Source organism: Balaenoptera borealis (genome assembly GCF_965194805.1).
Source record: "Balaenoptera borealis genome assembly, chromosome: 5".
Taxonomy (NCBI): domain Eukaryota; kingdom Metazoa; phylum Chordata; class Mammalia; order Artiodactyla; family Balaenopteridae; genus Balaenoptera; species Balaenoptera borealis.
The window spans coordinates 135,358,795-135,379,321 of NC_138862.1; the positions used below are offsets into that span (position 1 = coordinate 135,358,795).

General features: G+C 37.3%; 1 protein-coding gene across 1 annotated transcript in view; it reads right to left on the reverse strand.

The window, feature by feature from the left end:
• Nucleotides 1-369: 369 nt before the first annotated feature.
• The window catches only part of COL6A5 (collagen type VI alpha 5 chain), a 118,020-nt gene continuing 97,862 nt past the window's right edge, over nt 370-20,527 (reverse strand). Inside the window, exons 36-38 of the mRNA XM_082392852.1 lie at nt 5,906-6,595; nt 4,458-4,554; nt 370-3,714 (exon numbers count right to left, since the gene is read on the reverse strand). Of these exons, the coding sequence (XP_082248978.1) occupies nt 3,393-3,714; nt 4,458-4,554; nt 5,906-6,595 (1,109 nt within the window). The 3' untranslated portion in view covers nt 370-3,392. The remainder of the gene's footprint in view (nt 3,715-4,457; nt 4,555-5,905; nt 6,596-20,527) is intronic.

Below are 20,527 nucleotides of genomic sequence, written 5' to 3' on the forward strand. Positions count from 1 at the left end.
AGTCACTTGACCTCACTCCAATTTCCTCCTATCAGAGTTGTCCTTTAGAATAGATACGTTGGCAACGAATTCTCTTAGTTTTCCTTTATCTGGAAATGTCTTTATTTTGTCTTCACTCTGGACAGCTATTTTCGTTGGGTATAAAATTCTGTGTTCACAGTTCTTTTCACTCAGCACTTTAAAGAAAAATGGTGTTCTACTGTTATTTGGCTTCCATGGCTTCTGATGAGAAATCTACAGTCATTTCAATAACTGTTCCTTTCTTTTGTAACATGTACTTTTTCTCAGCTGCTTCCAGATTGTTTCTTTATCTTTTGTTTTCAGCGGTTTGATTATGATATGTCTGAGTGAGGTTTTCTTTGAGCTTTTAAAATCTGTAATATTATGTCTTTTACCAATTTGGGAAGTTTTGGCCATTATTTCCTCAATTTTTTTTTCTGAATGAATCTCTTTCTACTTTCCTTCTAGAATCCCAATGAAACAAATGTTGGACCTTTTGATATTGTTCTTCAGGTCTCCAAGGCTCTGTTCATTGTTTTCAATTTCCTTTCTCTCTTCAGATCATGTAATTAATCTACCCTGAAATTCACTGACTCTTTCCTCTGTCATCTTCACTCTGCTACTGAGCTCATCCAGGGAATTTAAAAAATTTCAGATACTGTATTTTTTACTTCTAAAACTTTTTTTTGGTTCCTTTTTGTAATCTCTATGTCTCTACTGAGAATATTCTTCTGTTCAAGTTGTTTCCGTTTGTCTTATGGAGCACAGTTATAATAGCTGCTTTAATGTCTTTGTCTGATAATTGCAACATCTGAGTCAATTAGAAAGTTGGCATCCATTGTCTTATCCTTTGAATACCATTCACATCTACTTGTTCTCTCTTATGTTACATAATTTTGGATTGTATCTTGAAAAAATTTTTTTTTTAGGTTGAAGCATCTTGGTTTTTAAAACATACATATAGTTTCTATTGAAGTATAGTTGATTTACAATGTGTTAATTTCAGGTGTACAACACAATGATTCAGTTATATATACATACATAAATATACATATATGCATATATGTATATATATATATTCTTTTTCAGATTTTTTCCATTATAGGTTATTACAAAATATTGACTATAGTTCCCTGTGCTATACAGCAGATCCTTGTTGGTTATCTATTTTATATATAGTAGTATGTATATGTTAATCCCAAACTCCTAATTTATCACTCCCTGTCCCTTTCCCCTTTGGCAACCATAAGTTTGTTTTCTATGTCTGTGGGTCTGTTTCTGTTTTGTAAGTAAGTTCACTTGAATTTTTTTTAAGATTCCACATATAAGTGATACCATATGATATTTGTCTTTCTTGGTCTGGCTTACTTCACTTAGTATAATAATCTCTATGTCCATCCATTTGCTGCAAATGACATTATTTCATTCTTTTTATGGCTGAGTAATATTCCATTGTATATATATTCCACATCTTCTTCAAATATTACATTTTATAGACTCTAAATCTATTATAATTCTCTGTATAACTTTAATTTTTTCAGCAGACAATCAATGTGCTAGGTTCAGAATGTCAGTGCCTCACTTTCTGTGGGCAGTGGTTCCAATCTCAGTTTAGTGTCCAAAGCCTTTGCTATCCTGTTTTTGAGTCTTTCCCATCCATGTACAGCTTAGGGGAGAACCTGGGACTTATGTAGTTCCCATAGTTAAAATTAGAGAACCCCTTTCTCCAGCTCTCTTCTCTGAGGCTACCCCCACATGCTGACCAACAGATCCTCTTTTCTTGGTTACTCTGCCCCCAAAGATAAGGGACAGAGTAATTTCTCTTTAAGTTCAGCTATCTAGCCTTCTACTCAGCTCCAAACTGGAGCCCACCTTTAGAGCAAAACCATGAGAGAAAAGAAGAAAAAAATGGAGATTTCTTCTATGATCTCTGACACACAGGGGGCCCTTTTCCTAGTTCTTCTGGCCAGAAATATGGGGGTTTTATCAAGTTTAAGCCACCTGCTCCATGGCCACCATGGAGCTCCAGGACTGGGGCTCTGCACAAGGCCAAAAAAGAAAATGAGAAACTCATGCCCCTTTACAATATCTGCTTCTATTTACTTTTCAGAGTTCTTCAGTAGTTGCTTTTTGTGTTTTGTCCAGTTTTCAGTTGCAATCAGTGGAAGAGAGAGACAGCATGGGCTCACTCCATCCTGAGGCCAAAGTAAGCTTAGTCCTTCTTGACCAGACCATATATTTCATCATATTTATATCTATTTTTCCGTCTTACATCTTATCTTCTCTCTCCTCTTTGCCTATATTTTTCATATTTCCTCTTTCCTTGTCTCTTGTTTTCCATAATTTTGCTGATTTTATTATATTCTATATGCTATCTGTATCTACAATTATACCCATATCTAATATATGTAGTATATATAATATATAACATACAATATACATTGTATATATGTATATGTATACATACATTATATATAATATACATACATTTTATAGATATAGTGTATACCATATATAACATAAGATACATTGTATATATGTATATATGTGAAGTATACATACATATATAGTATTTTACATATGTACTACATACATATATAGTGTTTTATTGCATAATTATACCAACATTTATCATATGTGCAGTTGAGCATTTTTGTTCCCACTTTAAGGCCACTACAAATAGTTCTGTTATGAACATTCTAGTACCTGACCCTTAGCGAATATATATTTTTCTGTTATATACATTGGGATATATATACACTGGGGTAAAATTGTTGGGTCATAGGATATGCACATTTTCAGCGTTAGTAGACACCCAGGAATATTTATTTTAAAATAACTTCTCCCATGATTTTGATACATAGCAGAAACTGTGAACAGCTGCCCTTGAACTGACTATGCTTGCCTCTTCTCCATCTCCTATTTTCTCTTTAGCTATACGTCCACAGCCACTTCCCCACGCAGCCTAACAAGGGCACAGAGATCTCAGAGCCACAGCAGCCTTGTCCTCTCCAGGTTCCACTGCGCTGGGGCTCGGCCAGGAGCCTACATCTCAGACAAGAAAAGCCCTGGTCATCAAGGGAGAAAGCAGACCCTGAGTCTTCAAATTCTGGAGGTCTGTCGCTCAGTTCCTCTCCTATCCCATCTCCACAAGAATGCAGGGCTCCTCCTGCTCCCCAAGAACCTGTGGTCCTTACTCTTTTCCCTCTTACGTTTCTATTCCTTGACCCACCCCAGGCATTTATATCTAGTTCTGGTTTTGTCAAGGCCAGTGGCTCCTTTTTTTTGCCCTCCTAGAGTTTTATCTCCCTTGCCCCTTTGTTTTGGGGACCCCTGCAGCCCTAATTGGTAAGCCCCTCTGTTCTACAATCTCTATTTGTCTCCATGAGTTCTCATTGCTCATCTTCTACCAGGGAAAATCCAAACAAACAAGGGTATTTCAGAGTTGTCAACTCTAATGCACTCAGGTTACATTTTTCATCTTGTCTGACATTTGCTAGAGCTGTAATTTCTTCCGAATGTGCCTCTTCCTTGTCTTTCATCATCAGTTCCCTAGTTGAAGAGAGCATGTATAACCTCTGGACCAAATCAGTGGTGGTCCCAGAACTGTTACTATGACCATTCCCTAATTCAAAGAAATGCTGCTGCTGGGAATCTAATTCACCCAAAGGCTCACTGTTCTCCATCTCTATTTCATATACCTCAGGAAGAAGGCTGAAGTGACAGAGAAAAATGAAGAAAAATATGTTAACCAAGTCCCTTTTAGGATTCAGTGTAGATACAGACAGATAATGTAACAGGAATCAATTTTATGCATGTTATTGGAATAGTCCAAATGCAGTTTGTGGATGAAATTTGACTGAGGGGCAACTTTTTAATTCCAAAGGGAAATTAGACATTTGTGCCCATGGTTTAGGGTTCCAAACCAATATTATTCTCATCACTGAATTTTTACTGAGTACTTAGGGTTGGACTTTGCAAAATCAAACTTAAACGAATTCTTCCTGCCAGTCTCCATATGGGTTCTGTTTTTGAAACAGGAAACGTTTTTGTTGCCGCTTTGTGAGTTTTTCTTTTTCATCTCTTTCTTCTGCTCTAAAACTATTACATCTAACCTTTGATATTATATGTTTTCTGTTTTAACAGTACCCAATATTTGAATGATATGATATAGTTACTAATAAGGTATTAATAGGGGTCTCTTTTTTCATAAAAGCTACAAAATTGGAAACATGGTTCTTTCAAATATGGATCATATTCTATGTACTATTAACACCAGATCTGTGGTGTTGTCACAAATCAGGAACATTTAAAACACACCCCCCCCACACACACACCCACACACCCCGCAACGAAACTTGCATCCTGAAAACTAAAATGCCATTTCTTTCAAATTATTTTCTTAAGGACTGTTTCCAGTGGTAGTATTACCCAAATTGTGAAATTTGTCAACTCACAATACAGTGTTTTCTGTGCCACCATTCTCTGGGTTGGGAGAGGTGATGTTAACACATTTGGGTCTCATATCTGCAGGGGGATATTTGTTGATGGCACCTGGAGAGAGAGTGGGTGGTTAGTCTAAATTTTATCCTTCCATATTCTATCACCCAAAGTCAGTTCATCTTTTCCTGTGGTTGGAGGTGTTTCCAAGAGCAAGTTAATTTTATAAGGGACTCAGCAAAGTATGAACCTTCTGACTTTGCAATACCTTGTTGGCAAAGTCAGTGAGATATAGCAGTGATTGAGTCAAAAATTCTCATGCTCTGTGTGTCACAGGCTTGCAATATAATTCAAGGATGTCTCTTAATCCCTTATAACATCCGGCTCTCTCACTCTAAAAGGAAGATGTTTCTAGAAGACAGTATTACTATTGAAATTGTCTGCCCTAATTATCTTGAGGTTGGAAGAAAGCATCATTTTTTTTTTTTTTTGCAAGTGACAAGCTTGCCACTAAATATAAATTCTGAGTGCCAAGATGCTGAGGGTTCCATGAGCCCTGGGCTTTATGAGTGCCAGAAAATCTGCATCTCTCTGATTCCCCATTAAACTTGCAGTAGCTACAGACAACCATTCAGGGTGGCCTCTGTCACACTCCTAATTCCCGGCACAGGCCCGGACTTGCTTGATGCTACAAGCTCTTAGGTTTGCTACTATAATCATGCCTGGAATTACAGCTCATGGACAGAGACTGGGCAGTCTCTCTCAAATGCCTACTGTGAAAAGACTCCCTTAAACCCCTTGCCTGGCTGTGCCTGAACCAGCTGTCTGAGACAGAGGCTCTAGAAGAGATTTGTCCCCATGGCTCTTAAGAATTCAAGTCAGAAGCAAAGTTGATTTACAGTGACAAGATGAAACAGACGTCCTTGGAGTAGGTGGAGGGTGGTGGGAGTGGGGTATTGTTCATTACAGTGATACCACTGTAATCGTTTATTAAAGCTTTAGTAATTGATGTATAGTTTAATGGATTAGAGCACAGCTCTGGGGTCACAATGCATAGGATTGAGTCTAGAATTTGCCAACTATTAACTGTCAGCTTTTGAGCAATTGATTTAATGTCTGTGAACCTCAGTTTTCTCACTTGTAAAATGGGAATAATTCTACTTTCCTTAGAGGGCTGTCTTGAGGATTAAATGATACAATCCTTTAAAAAACTTGGCACATAGTAAACACAGATTAGGATTAAAAGACACTTTTCACTTTCTGGCAAAGACCCTGACAGTGGGACAGCAGAGCTCAAGGTCACTAGGACCTGGGATTTTCTCTGTGGTTTTCTCATTGCCTCCTACTCACACCTAGACTCCACCACTCTTGACAAGTGAGAATCATGTTACTAAGTCAACTGGTGGATTGTACAAAGAGGTATCTATTGGAAAAGCAACAGAAGAGAAAAACTTAAATGACTTACGTCTGATTGAATGGACAAATGGCTTGACATATTTGACGATATAGTTCAAATCTGGCTTGTGGGTTCGGCCAAGTTGGACTAAGTGATGATCCAGTGGGTGGCTGGCTAATACTTCTAATTCCTTGTCATTGTGTAGAGGACCAAAGGAAAACACAAATATGGAGTAGCCCTGACACTTGGCTCTCAGAGATACATTTCTTAAGACTCCCTTGTCTAAAGGGTTGGTTTCACCAGCAGATATAACAAAGATAACTTTGTTTTTCCTCAGGTTGGGGATTCCTACAAAGACATTGTCAATTGTCCATTGTAAGGCATGGCCAATAAAAACATCTCCATTAAGCTGCTGAAGGGAGTCTTGGAGATGATGTTTCATTTGGTGTATACTGTTATAAGTAACCAAATCAAATTCTAGGTAGATGGGGCATTCTTCTGTGTTGGGCATATAGCCTGGAGGAGAGTAGGTCAGGACTGCCACTCTGTCTCCCAAGGTGGAGGTCAGTGGATCTGGGGCCAGGTGAAAGTAATCAAGCACTGAGGTTATAAAAGCTTTCACTTCCTTAAACTCATCATTTCCTATTCTTTGGGAAGCATCTATGAGAAAAGCCACATCCATGTAATATTCTTGAAGAGCGGCATCTCTAAGTTCATAAGTAGGACCTGGTTCTTCTTTTCTGCCACGGTTTTCCTGTCCTGAAACAGAATAACTCAAGTCACTATTTTTAGTAGAAGGAAAACCTTGAAACTCCTAGCCAAGAATGGCAATACACAGCATGAGGTGTTGTCATACTTCATTCCCACACCCATGGTGTACGTTACTAATCAATATCAGTACTTGTTCCCAGATGCATTCTCTAAGTACATCTCTACACAGTGTGTGGAGAGCCATTACCGCTTGACAGGTATTGTCACATGTGAAGAAACCTATTTGCTACCCCATCTCTGATCTTTGTCAAAGGATTGATGGATCCTCCAGCTATTTTCGTATGCAAGGTGAAAAACATACAGTGATTTTTAGTGCATGCCACATGGTTACAAAATTTGGAGTACATACTGCATGAGATTTCATTATACATAATGACCCCAAGAGAAAAGTAAATATGTCAAAGTCACATTTATTGATGACATCTTTATATACATGCTTAAAATATGCACCATAGTATGATGTCATGAGAAGAAGTATAAATGCTGACTTTAGAATCCAAATTCTGTGTAAGACATGACATACTCTAAGACCTTGGTACTCAAAGTACCAGTCCGCAAACAGCTTATTGGCCCATGACAAGATAAGAAGTTTGCACCATGATGTAAGTCAACTACATCACTAAGCACACAAATTATTTCATCTGATTTTATTTTATTTATTTATTTTTTGTATCAAGACCTTCTCAAGGAAGGAAACAGTGCCCCAGTTACACTCTGATGCTAACTTCTTATCTTGTTGGAGGCCAGCACTTCAAGTGGCTCTGCTCTAAAGGGTCATGAAACCATGTCTACAATCATGGGGACGATGGCTGGTTGGTGAGGTCACAACAGGAAATGTCAGCTCAGAAAGACAGGAGGACGTGGTCAATATTCTTTTTTTTTCTATGAAAGAAGTATGTTTGTGAACCTAATCAAGCAAGAATTAGATTCCTAACTGGCAAAAACTTATTACTGTCCAATTGTGCTTGGCCCATTATTCATGCTTTGCATCTATTACTTTATTTAATCCTCACAGCAACCACCCTCACAAATGAATTGATTAACCTGTATAAATGCCACAAAAGTTTAATATTGAAATAGAATGCAGAAAAACAACACCAGGGATAATGTTATTAACAAGACAAATACTATCAGATGACTTCTGAATGCTCAATGATCTCTGCATTCCTGGGGTCAACTCCACATTATCTTTTTTTATCTATTGTAGGATTTTTTTCTGACAAATAAAATTTGTATATATTTAAAGTGTACAACGTTCATCAAAAAGTATACAAATAAGAAATGCTAGAGAGGGTGTGGAGAAAAAGGAACCCTCCTACATTGCCGATGGGAATGTAAATGGGTGCAGCCATTATGGAGAACAGTATGGAGGTTCTTTAAAAAACTAAACATAGAACCACCATATGATCCAGTGATCCTACTCCTGGGCATATATCTGGAGAAAACTATAATTCGAAAGGATACATGCACCCCAATGTTCATGGCAGCACTATTTACAATAACCAAGACATGGAAGCAACCTAAGTGTCCATAGACAAATGAATGGATAAAGAAGATATGGTATATATACACAATAGAACAGTACTCAGCCATAAAAAAGAATAAAATAATGCCACTTGCAGCAACATGGATGGATCTAGAGATGATCATACTTAGTGAAGTAAGTCAGACAGAGAAAGACAAACATCATATAATATTGCTTATATGTGGAATCTAAAACAATGATACAAATGAACTTATTTACAAAAACAGAAATAGACTCACAGACACAGAAAAGAAACTTATGGTTACCGAAGGGGAAAGCGAGGGGCGAGGGATAAATTAGGAGTTTGGGATTAACATATACACACTACTATATGTAAAATAGATAATCAACAAGGGCCTACTGTATAGCACAGGGAACTATACTCAATATCTTGTAATAACCTATGCTAGAAAAGGATTTTTAAAAGAATATATAGATACACATATATATGTATGTATAACTGAATTACTTTGCTGTACACCTGAAGCTAACACAACATTGTGAATCAACTATATTTCAATAAAAAATTTTAAAAATTGAATAAAAAAATTAATAATAAAGTGTACAATGTTTTGATATAAATATACCTTGTATAATGATTGCCACATCAAGCTAATATGGTTGCATTTGATTTGCTAACATTTTCTCCATCAAATCTAAATGAGATCCTTGCCGGGTAGAGTAATCTTGGTTGTAGGTTCTTCCCTTTCATCACTTTAAGTATATCATGCCACTCCCTTCTGGCTTGCAGAGTTTCTGCTGAGAAATCAGCTGTTAACCTTATGGGAGTTCCCTTGTATGTTATTTGTCGTTTTTCCCTTGCTGCTTTCAATAATTTTTCTTTGTCTTTAATTTTTGCCACTTTGATTACTATGTGTCTCGGCGTGTTTCTCCTTGGGTTTATTCTGTATGGGACTCTCTGCGCTTCCTGGACTTGGGTGGCTATTTCCTTTCCCATGTTAGGGAAGTTTTCGACTATAATCTCTTCAAATATTTTCTCTGGTCCTTTCTCTCTCTCTTCTCCTTCTGGGACCCCTATAATGCGAATGTTGTTGCGTTTAATGTTGTCCCAGAGGTCTCTTAGGCTGTCTTCATTTCTTTTCATTCTTTTTTCTTTAGTCTGTTCCGCAGCAGTGAATTCCACCATTCTGTCTTCCAGGTCACTTATCCGTTCTTCTGCCTCAGTTATTCTGCTACTGATTCCTTCTAGTGTAGTTTTCATTTCAGTTATTGTATTGGTCATCTCTGTTTGTTTGTTCTTTAATTCTTCTAGGTCTTTGTTAATCATTTCTTGCATCTTCTCAATCTTTGCCTCCATTCTTATTCTGAGGTCCTGGATCATCTTCACTATCATTATTCTGAATTCTTTTTCTGGAAGGTTGCCTATCTCCACTTCATTTAGTTGTTTTTCTGGGGTTTTTTCTTGTTCCTTCATCTGGTACATAGCCCTCTGCCTTTTCATCTTCTCTATCTTTCTGTAACTGTGGTTTTTGGTCCACAGGCTGCAGGATTGTAGTTTTTCTTGCTTCTGTTGTCTGCCCTCTGGTGGTTGAGGCTATCTAAGAGGCTTGATGGGAGGCTCTGGTGGTGGGTAGAGCTGACTGTTGCTGTGGTGGTCAGAGCTCAGTAAAACCTTAATCCACTTGACTGTTGATGGGTGGGGCTGGGTTCCCTCCCTGTTGCTGTGGCGGTCAGAGCTCAGTAAAACCTTAATCCACTTGACTGTTGATGGGTGGGGCTGGGTTCCCTCCCTGTTGGTTGTTTTGCCTGAGGCAACCCAACACTGGAGCCTACCAGTGCTCTTTGGTGGGGTTAATGGCAGACTCTGGGAGGGCTCACGCCAAGGAGAACTTCCCAGAACCTCTGCTGCCAGTGTCCTTATCCCCACGGTGAAACAGAGCCACCACTCGCCTCTGCAGGGGACCCCCCAACACCAGCAGGTAGGTCTGGTTCAGTCTCCCCCAGGGTCACTGCTCCTTCCCCTGGGTCCCGATGCACACATTACTTTGTGTGTGCCCTCCAAGAGTGGGGTCTCTGTTTCCCCCAGTCCTGTCAAAGTCCTGCAATCAATTCCCACTAGGCTTCAAAGTCTGATTCTCTAGGAATTCCTCCTCCCGTAGCCGGACCCCCAGGTTGGGAAGCCTGACGTGGGGCTCAGAACCTTCACTCCAGTGGGTGGACTTCTGTGGTATAAGTGTTCACCAGTCTGTGAGCCACCCACCTAGCAGTTATGGGATTTGATTTTACTCTGATTGAGCCCCTCCTACCGTTTCACTGTGGCTTCTCCTCTGTCCTTGGACGTGGGGTATCCTCCTTGGTGAAGTCCAGGGTCTTCCTGTCAATGATTGTCCAGCAGCCAGTTGTGATTCTGGTGCTCTCGCAAGAGGGAGTGAGAGCACGTCCTTCTACTCCGCCATCTTGGTTAATCCCTTGATTTGCTAACATTTTGTTTAGAATTTTTGCACCTATGTTCACGAGGAATGTTGGTCTGTAGTTTCCTTTACTTGTAATGTCTTTGTCTGGTTTTGGCCTCAAAGAATGAGTTTGTAAGCATTCCTTCCTATTTAATATTCTGGAAGAGTTTATGTAGAATTGATATTATTTCTTCCTTAAATGTTTTGTTGAAGTCACCAGTGAAGTCATCTGGGCTTGGAGTTTTCTTTATGGAAAGTTTTGAACTACAAATTCAATTTCTTTAATAGGTTTAGGAATATTTAGGTTACTTTTCCTTGAGTGAGGCTTGGTAATTCGTGCATTGCAACTAATTTGCCTATTTCACCTAAAATCTCTAACTTATAGGCAAAAACTGCTTATAATATTCCCTGATTATCCTTTTAATATCTGTAGAATATTTCTCCTCTCTCATTCCTGATATTGGTAATTTGTGTAATTTCTTTTTTACTGGTGAGTTTGACTATGGATTTATCAATTTAGTTGATCTTATCAAAAAACCACTTTTGGTTTTATTGATTTTTCTCTTTTCTATTTCATTGAGTTCTGCTTTAATTTTATTACTTCCTTTCTTCTCCTTACCTTAGGTTTAACTTGTTCTTCTTTTTCTAATTTCTTAAGATGAAAGTTGAGGTCATTGATTTGAAAACTTTCTTCTTTACCAGTATAGGCATTTAATGCTATGAATGACATCCTAAGTACTGCTTTAGTGGAATCTCACAAATTCTAGTATATTGTGATTTTATTTTCATCTATTTCAAAATACTTGCTAATTTTGCCTTTGCTTTTTTCTTTGACCATGGATTATTTAGAAGTGCTTTATTTAGTTTCCAAATACTTGGGGATTTTTCAAAGATCTTCCTACTATTGATTTCAACTTAATTCTGTTTTGGTCAGAGAATATACTTGGAATGATTTGAAACCTTTCCAATTTTGAGAATTGTTTTATGGTCTACAGTATGGTCTGTCTTGGTAAATGTTTCACATGTACTTGAAAAGAATGTGTATTTGCTATTTTGTGTGCAGTGTTCTGTTAATATCAATTAGGTCAAATTAACTGATACTGTTGTTCAGGCCTACGATATTCCTGCTGATTTTCTGTCTATTCTTTTGTCAGTTATTGAGAGAGGTATTGAAACCCACTGAGGATATTTTCATTTTTTTTTTAAAGTCTTTATTCTCCTTGAGTTTTATTTTGGATAATTTCTATGGCTACATCTTCAAGGTCACTAGTCTTTTCTTTTATCAAACCTAATTTTCCATTAATCCCATCCAGTGTATTGTTCATCCTAGGCACTGCAGCTTTCATCTCTACAAATTCTATTTAATTTTTTTTTTTTTTACATTTTCCATGTCTCTGCTTAACTTTTTAACATATGGAGTATAGTTACAATAACTGTTTTAATTTCTTTGTTAATTCTAACATCTTTGTCAGTTCTGATTTGGTTTTGAGTGATTGTACTTTTGATGATGGGTTCTTTCTGCTTTTTATGCCAGACATTATGAAATTTGCCTTGTTGGATATGGGATAGTTTTATATTCTTATAAATATCCATATGATTTGTTTTGGGAGACAAGTTACATGAAAATGGTTTGATCTTTTTGGGTCTTGCTGTTATGATTTGTTAGGTATGTGCAGAGTGGTACTTAATTTAAGGCTATTTATTCCCCACTACTGAAGCAAGACCTTCCTGAATTTTCTTCCCAGTACTCTATGAATTATGAGTTTTTCCAGTCTCGCTGGTGGTAACAGGCACTATCCCTGGTCCTGTGAGCAATGGGCATTATCTTCTAATTCTTTCAGAAGAATGTTCCCCCATGCTCAGGTCATTTCCTCACATGCTCATGCTATCAGCACTCTGATGAATGATGAAGGGGCATCCTCTGTAGAGCTCTGGGTTTCTCTCTCTGCACAGCTCTCTCCTCTCTGGTGTTCTGTCCTGTGAACTCTTACCACCTTGTTCTCCCTGAACTCTCAGCTCTGTTTCCTCATCTCAAGGAGTATACTGGGTTCCACCTGAATTCCCCTTCCTGAACCATGGCCTGGAAACTCTCTCTTGGCAGTAAGGTGGAGAAATCATAGGGTTCATCTCATTGGTTTCTCATCTCTCAGGGATCACTTTTATTTCTTGAAGTCCAGTGTCCTGACAATTGTTGTTTCATTTCATATATATATATATTTCTTTTTGTTATTTCAATTGGTAGGTAAATCCAGTTCCTATTACTTCACCTTGGGCATTTCTAATAGATGAGAACTAACCATCTTGTTTGAGATATTCCTATATTCTCTCCCTTCTTACAAAGGACTAAGAACTGGTCATTAATGTACCAGACTTTTCCTTTATCAATACATTCATAGTCATTGAACAGGATTTTACATTTCATGAGCTGTTTGAAATCTATGGACCTCCAATCCTCCACCAAGAACCTAGTTTCAAATTCTTAGAATTTTTGATCAATATCAAGATTCTTAATTACTAAATATAAAAGTGGAAGTGCAGACAAAAGCATAAATATATTTGTCTATGCAATGGATGCAATGTAATATACTTTAGCCCTAAAATACTGCCAAAACCTCTTCTAGAGTTCTTGGCAATAGTGTATCAGGATGTGTGAAGATTAGTTAAATGGACATTTCTTTCCTTTTGAGTTTACAATCCTGGAATTTACTAATCATTACCTGCTCTGCCACCAGGATCTCCATTTTGGCTTTTTAAAGAAGGCCAATCAACACACTTTGTTAAAACATAAGGAAAATTATTTCATAAAAGTTCTGGTAGAAGAGGAAGGGGTAGAAATGAAAAAGGAGAAATTACAACTGATATCACAGAGATACAAAACATCATGAGATACTACAATCAATAGTTACATGTCATACATACTACTATATATAACATAGATAACTAATAAAGACTTACTATATCACACAGGGAACTCTACTCAATACTCTGTAATGACCTATATGGAAAAAGAATCTAAAAAAAGAGTGGATATATGTATATGTATAACTGATTCACTTTGCTGTACAGCAGAAAGTAACACAACATCGTAAATCAACTATACTCCAATAAAAATTAAAGAAAAAAAAACCAGTTACATGTCAACAAATTAGACAACCTAGAAGAAATGGATAAATTCCTAGAAACATGCAATCTTCCAAGACTGAATCAGGAAAAAATACACAGTCTGAACAGAGTGGTCACTAGTATTAAAATTGAATTAGTAATCAAAAAGCTCCCAGCAAACAAATGTCCAGAACTGATCAGCTTCATGGGGGAATTCTACCAAACATACAACAAAGTGCTAATACCTATCCTTCTCAAACTATTCCAAAAAATTGAAGAGGAGGGAACACTCCCAAATTCATTGCAGGAGGCCAAAATTACCCTGATACCAAAACCAGAAAAAGACACTACAAAAAAAAGAAAATTACTGGCCAATATCTCTGATGAATATAGATGCAAAAATCCTCAACAAAATAGTAGCAAACCTAATTCAACAATATATAAAAAGGATCATACACCATGATCAAGTGGGATTTATGCCAGGGACACAACAATGGCTCAATATTCACAAATCAATCAGTGTGATACACCACATTAACAAAAGGAAGGACAAAAATCACATGATCACCTCAATAGATGCAAAAAGCATTTGACAAAATTCAACATACACTCATGATAAAAACTTTATAGCACAGGGAACTATACTCAATATTTTGTAATAACCTATATGGGAAAAGAATCTGAAAAAATCTATATATATGTATAAAACACACACACACATAAGTGAATCAGTTTGATCTACACCTGAAAATAACACATTGTAAATCAACTATACTTCAATTAAAAAAAATAAATTAAAAGCAAACAAAACAAAACAAAGCAAAAACTGTGGATATGCAGGAAACATATCTTAACATAATAAAGGTCATTTATGACAAGCCCACAGCTAACATCATATGCAATGATGAAAAGCTGAAAGGTTTTACTCTAAATTCAGGAACAAGACAAGGATATCCACTCTTGCCACTTCTATTTAACATAGTATTGGAAATCCTAGTGACAGTAATCAGACAAGAAAAAGAAATAAAAGGCATCCAAATTGGATGGGAAGAAGTAAAATTGTCACAGTTTGTAGATGACACTACACTATATATGGAAAACTCTAAAGTCTCCACCAAAAAACCATTAGAACTAATAAATGAATTCAGTAAAGTTGCATGATACAAGATTAGTATACAGAAATCTGTTGCTTTTCTATACACTAATAATGAACTCTCAGAAAGAGAAAGCAGGAAAACAATCCTGTTTAAAATCACATCAAAAAGAATAAAATACCTAGGAATAAACTTAGCCATGGAGGTGAAAGACCTATACCTTGAAAACTATAAAACATTGATGAATGAAGGAAATTAAAGGTGATACAAATAAATGGAAAGATAGCCTGTGTTTGTAGATTAGAAGAATTAATATTGTTAAAATGTCCACACTATCCAAAGCAATCTATGGATTTAATGCAATCTCTACCAAAATATCTATGACATTTTTCACAAAACTAGAACAAATAATCCTAAAATTCATGTGAAACCACAAAAGATCCTGAATAACCAAAGCAATATTGAGAAAAAAGGACAAAGCTGGAGATACCACCATCCCAGACTTCAGACTATACTACAAAGCTACAATAATCAAAACAGCAAGGTACTGGCACAAAAACAGACACATAGATCAATGGAACAGAATAGAGAGCCCAGAAATAAGCCCACACACTTATGGTTAATTAGTCTACAACAAAGGAGGCAAGAATATACAATGGAGAAAAGAGCCTCTTCAATAAGTGGTACTGGGAAAACTGGACAGCTACATGTAAAACAATGAAATTAGAAAATTTCCTCATACCATATACTAAAATAAGCTCAAAATGGATTAAACACTTCAATATAAGACCAGAAACCACAAAATTCCTACAAGAGAACATAGGCAAAACACTCTTTGACATAAATTGTAGCAATAATTTTTTGATCTGGCTCCTAAGGCAAAGAAAAAAGAAAGCAAAAATAAAGAAATGGGACCTAATGAAACTTAAAAGCTTTTGCACCGCAAAGGAAGCCATCGACAAAACAAAAATACAGCTTACTGAATGGGAGAAAATATTTGCAAATGATATGACTGATAAGGGGTTAATATTCAACATATATAAAGGGCTCGTAGAACTTGATATCAAAAAAACAATCCAATCAAAAAAAGAGCAGAAGACCTGAAGAGACCTTTTTTACAAAGAAGACATACAGATGGCCAACAGGCACATGTAAAGATGATCAACATTGCTAATCATCAGAGAAATACAGATCAAAACCACAGTGAGATATCACTTCACACCTGTCATAATAGCCATCATCAAAGAGTCACAAATAACAAATGCTGGTGAGGATGTGAAGAAAAGAGAACCCTCCTACACTGTTGGTGGGAATGTAAATTGGTGCAGCCACTATGGAAAATGGTATGGAGGTTCCACACACAAAAAAACTAGAAACAGAACTACCATATGATCCAGCAATCCCACTCCTGGGTATGTATCTGAGGAAAGTGAAGACACTAATTTGAAAAGATACATGTACCCCAATGTTCATAGCAGCATTATTTACAATAGCCAAGATATGGAAGCAACTTAAGTGTCCACCATATGATGAATGGATAAAGAAGACATTACATATATATATATATATATATATATATATATATATATATATATATATATATACATATACATACACACACACACATGAAATATTACTCAATCATAAAAAAAATGAAATTTTGACATTTGCAACAACATAGATGGACCTGGAGGATACCATGCTTAGTGAAATAAGTCATACAAAGACAAATGTTGTATGTTTCTACTTTTATGTGGAATCTAAAAAATAAAACAAATAAATGAATGTAATGAAACAAACTCACAGATACAGAGAACAAACCAGTGGTTACCAGTGAAGAGAGGGAAGGGGGAAGGGGCAAGATAGAGGTAGGGGATTAAGAGGTACAAACTACTATGTATAAAGTAAATAAGCTACAAGGATATATTGTACAGCACAGGGAATATAGCAAATATTTTATAATAACTTTAAATGAAATATAATCTATAAAAATATTGAACCACTATGTTGTACAACTGAAACTAATATAATATTGTAAATAAACTATACTTCATTAAAATAAGAGGAAGGGTTGACTTATCATGTTAGTAAAATATTTTTTCATACATTGCCCACACCAGAAATAGTACTCTTTTTTTCCCATTTTCTCTTTATAAATGAGCAAAATCTCAATCCTTTTCCAAAGTACCCAGCAGAACTATTTTCTAAAGAGGTATATTTTACCTCTAAAATCTCTAAAAATAGGTTTTCTACCTATTACAGGATTAGCATGAGAATCAAAGAAGTTAAATGCTGAACTTTAAAATTTAGTCAAACACTAAATAATCACCTATGATTATTCTGCTTTGAGTCTAAATTATCTTATTAGGAAAGATTGGGCCTTTAAAAACATTTTCCTTCAAGAAAATCTGGCAGAAGTGTGGATAAAGGTTACCCACAGCTCAGAGCAATGTTGTGTATTTTCTGGAAATGTCACCATGCCAAATTCTTATCTCTAACTCTGTGGAAGAATTTCCTCAGAATGGCAGAGGAGGAAGGGTTTGCTCACTTGTTATGGCTTGAAAGGAATGACGGATGCAGCTGGATTTCCAGGGAAGTGCCCCCAGGGATTAGCCTAATTTCGGCTGAGATTTAAGCCACAGGGCCAGGTGTACTCCAGTAACTTTTGGGAGAAGCGGAGGTGGAAAGGGAATTGAGGGAGATTGAGCCATCTGGACTGGGATTGCATATGCTGTGGAGCTATGGTATTTGTGAGAAATCTCAAGATATGCATGAGTTATCTTGTGGTCTGCCTTGGAATTTGTACAGGTGCCAAAATTAGCCATGTGTTCTCTATAGTCAAGCTATATGGACAATTGTGGCTACTTTATATGTACATTTCTGTCCACAAGGACTGCAGCAGATATTTTTCAAGTTAACCTTTTTTATAAGACTTCCTATGAGTCTGGCAATGCTTTCTTTTTCAATTTTTCCATTTTCTCAGTATTGAATTGAGCATCCAGTATGCTTCAGGTCTTGTGCTCAGCTTCATGCCTATCTCCTCTCATTTAATATTCCACACAGCACTATAAGGATGAAATTATCATTGCACTCATTTTACAGATGAGCAAGCTGAGGCTTGGAGGGGGCAAATGACTTGGTCAAGAAAAGACAGCCTGTAAGTGGTAGAGGCAGGATTTGCACCCAGCTCTGTGTAACACCTTCAGAAGAACTGCTCATCAGATTTGAGTGTGGAACAGACACATTAAGGGATACAGTAGCCACCTTGCCAAAGGCCCAGGACTTGGTTTGAAGAACAAGGGTCTCAGTCAGTGCTATTCCTAGTGATTGAAGCTACTAAAGAAAATTTTCTTCCAAAAGTAAGCCGTTAAATAAAATTTGCAGTATTTTCTTCTCTAGGCATTATGGAACAGTGGAACAGTTATGAGCAGAACTTTTGGAGTTTGAGGTCAGTCTATACCATTTGTTAGCTCTGTGATTCTGGGTCTCTCCCATGCCTCTGTTACATTATCTAAAAATTTATAAAATTGTTATAATAAACTATAACCTTATAAGGTTTTTGAGAGAATTAAATAAAAATTTCACAGTGCCTAGCATATCCTAAGCACTCTATAAATATATTTTTTAGAAGGGAAAAAAACAGAGAAAAGTCTCAGATATCTGAAAATCCTACCCATGATACTATATTCTGTAAACCAGAATTTCCAAAAAATGCAAAGTCAGCTGATATTAGTGGAACACAATGGACATGTGTACAAGCTCATTCTGTTGTGTTTACGCATACTTTAACTGCAGAGGAGTTGGAATGACTTACACACCTCTCCATTTCACACTGCTAACCCAGACCTGTCTGGTGAGGCCACTGGTCAAGCTCTAGGCTGGGGCACATGTCTCTTATGTGTCTCTGACTGTGTGTCATTGATTTTAGGCCAAAGGGAAATAGAGACATATTTTTCAATCTCTTGTTTTGTTAGATGTGTTCCTCTCTCCACCACTTGCCTGAACAAGTAGGAGTCACTGTCTTAAAATCAACTTCATCATTTTCCCCGAAGACAGAAAAAATATCGTTCTTGGCCTAGAGTTTTCTAGGTGGCATTTGGTCCAAACGACTCACCCTTGCCATCTATGTCACACTCTGAAACAACAATCTACAGAAAGATACCAGCACACTGAGAAAAGTCATGCATGCTTTAAGAGTTATTTATACCCAGACCACATGAATCTTTGTTTTTTTTAAATTTTTATTGAAATGTAGTTGATTTACAGTGTTGTGTTAATTTCAGGTATACAGCAAAGTGATTCAGTTATACATATATATATATTCTTTTTTAGATTCTTTTCCATTATAGGTTATTACAAGATATTGAGTGTAGTTCCTTGTACTATACAGAAGGTCCTTGATGTATATCTATTTTATATATAGCAGTGTGTATATTTTAATCACGAACTCCCAATTTATCCCTCCCACTTTGGTAACCATAAGTTTGTTGTCTATGTCTGTGAATCTGTTTCTGTTTCATAAATAATATCATTTGTGTTGTATTTTAGAGTCTATATATAAGTGATATCATATAATATTTGTCTTTCTCAGTCTGACTTATTTCACTTAGTATGATAATCTCTAGGTCCATCCATGTTGCTGCAAATGGCATTATTTCATTATTTTTTATGGCTGAGTAATATTCCATTGTATGTATACATCACATCTTCTTTATCCATCTATCTGTTGATGGACATTTAGGTTGTTTCCATGTCTTGGTTATTGTAAATAGTGTTATTTTGGTTTTAATGGTGTTAGTTTTTGCTCTGGCCTCTGGGTGAGTTTATAAGCAGTTTATAAGGCCAATTTATTCTGGTCTTATGTCCTCTAAATGAGTTATAAGCAGGAATTTTTAGAAATTAAATTAAAGAGACCTTCAATATGGCAGAGGAGTAAGATGTGGAGATCACCTTCCTCCCCACAAATACATCAAAAATACGTCTACATGTGGAACAACTCCTACAGAACACCTACTGAACACTGGCATAAGACCTCAGACTTCACAAAAAGCAAGAAAATCCCCACGTACCTGAAAAAAGAAAAAAGAAAAAACAGAGACAAATAAATAGGGATGGGACCTGCAACTCTGGGAGGGAGCTGTGAAGAAGGAAAAATTGCCACACATTAGGAAGACCCTTCACTGGCAGAGGTGGGGGGTGGGCAGGGGGGAAGCTTCAGAGCCACGGAGGAGAGCGCAGCAATGGGGGTGCAGGGGGCAAAGTGGAGAGATTCCTGCACAGAGGATGGGTGTCGACCAGCACTCACCAGCCTGAGAGGCTTGTCTGCTCACCTGCCGGGGCGGGTGGGGGCTGGGAGCTGAAGCTTGGGCTTCAGAGGTCAGACCCCAGGGAGAGGATTGGGGTTGGCTGCATGAACACAGCCTGAAGGGGGCTAGTGCACCACAGCTAGCCAGGAGGGAGTCTGGGAAAAAGTCTGGAGCTGCTAGATAGGCAACAGACCATTGTTTTGGGGTGCATGAGGAGAGGGACTTCCTGTTCTGTGTGCCCACAGATGGCAGAGCATGACCTAAGTGAGCTCCAGAGACAGGCATGAGCTGTGGCTATCATCTCAGACCCCAGAAATGGGCATGGACCGCTAATGCTGCTGCTGTCACCAAGAATCCTGTGTCCAAGTGAAGGTCACACTACCACACACCCTCTGGAGCCTGTGCAGCACACCACAGCCAGGGACCTGTGAGCCAGGGACAACTTCCATAGAAGAACACATGGTGTGCCTCAGGCTGTT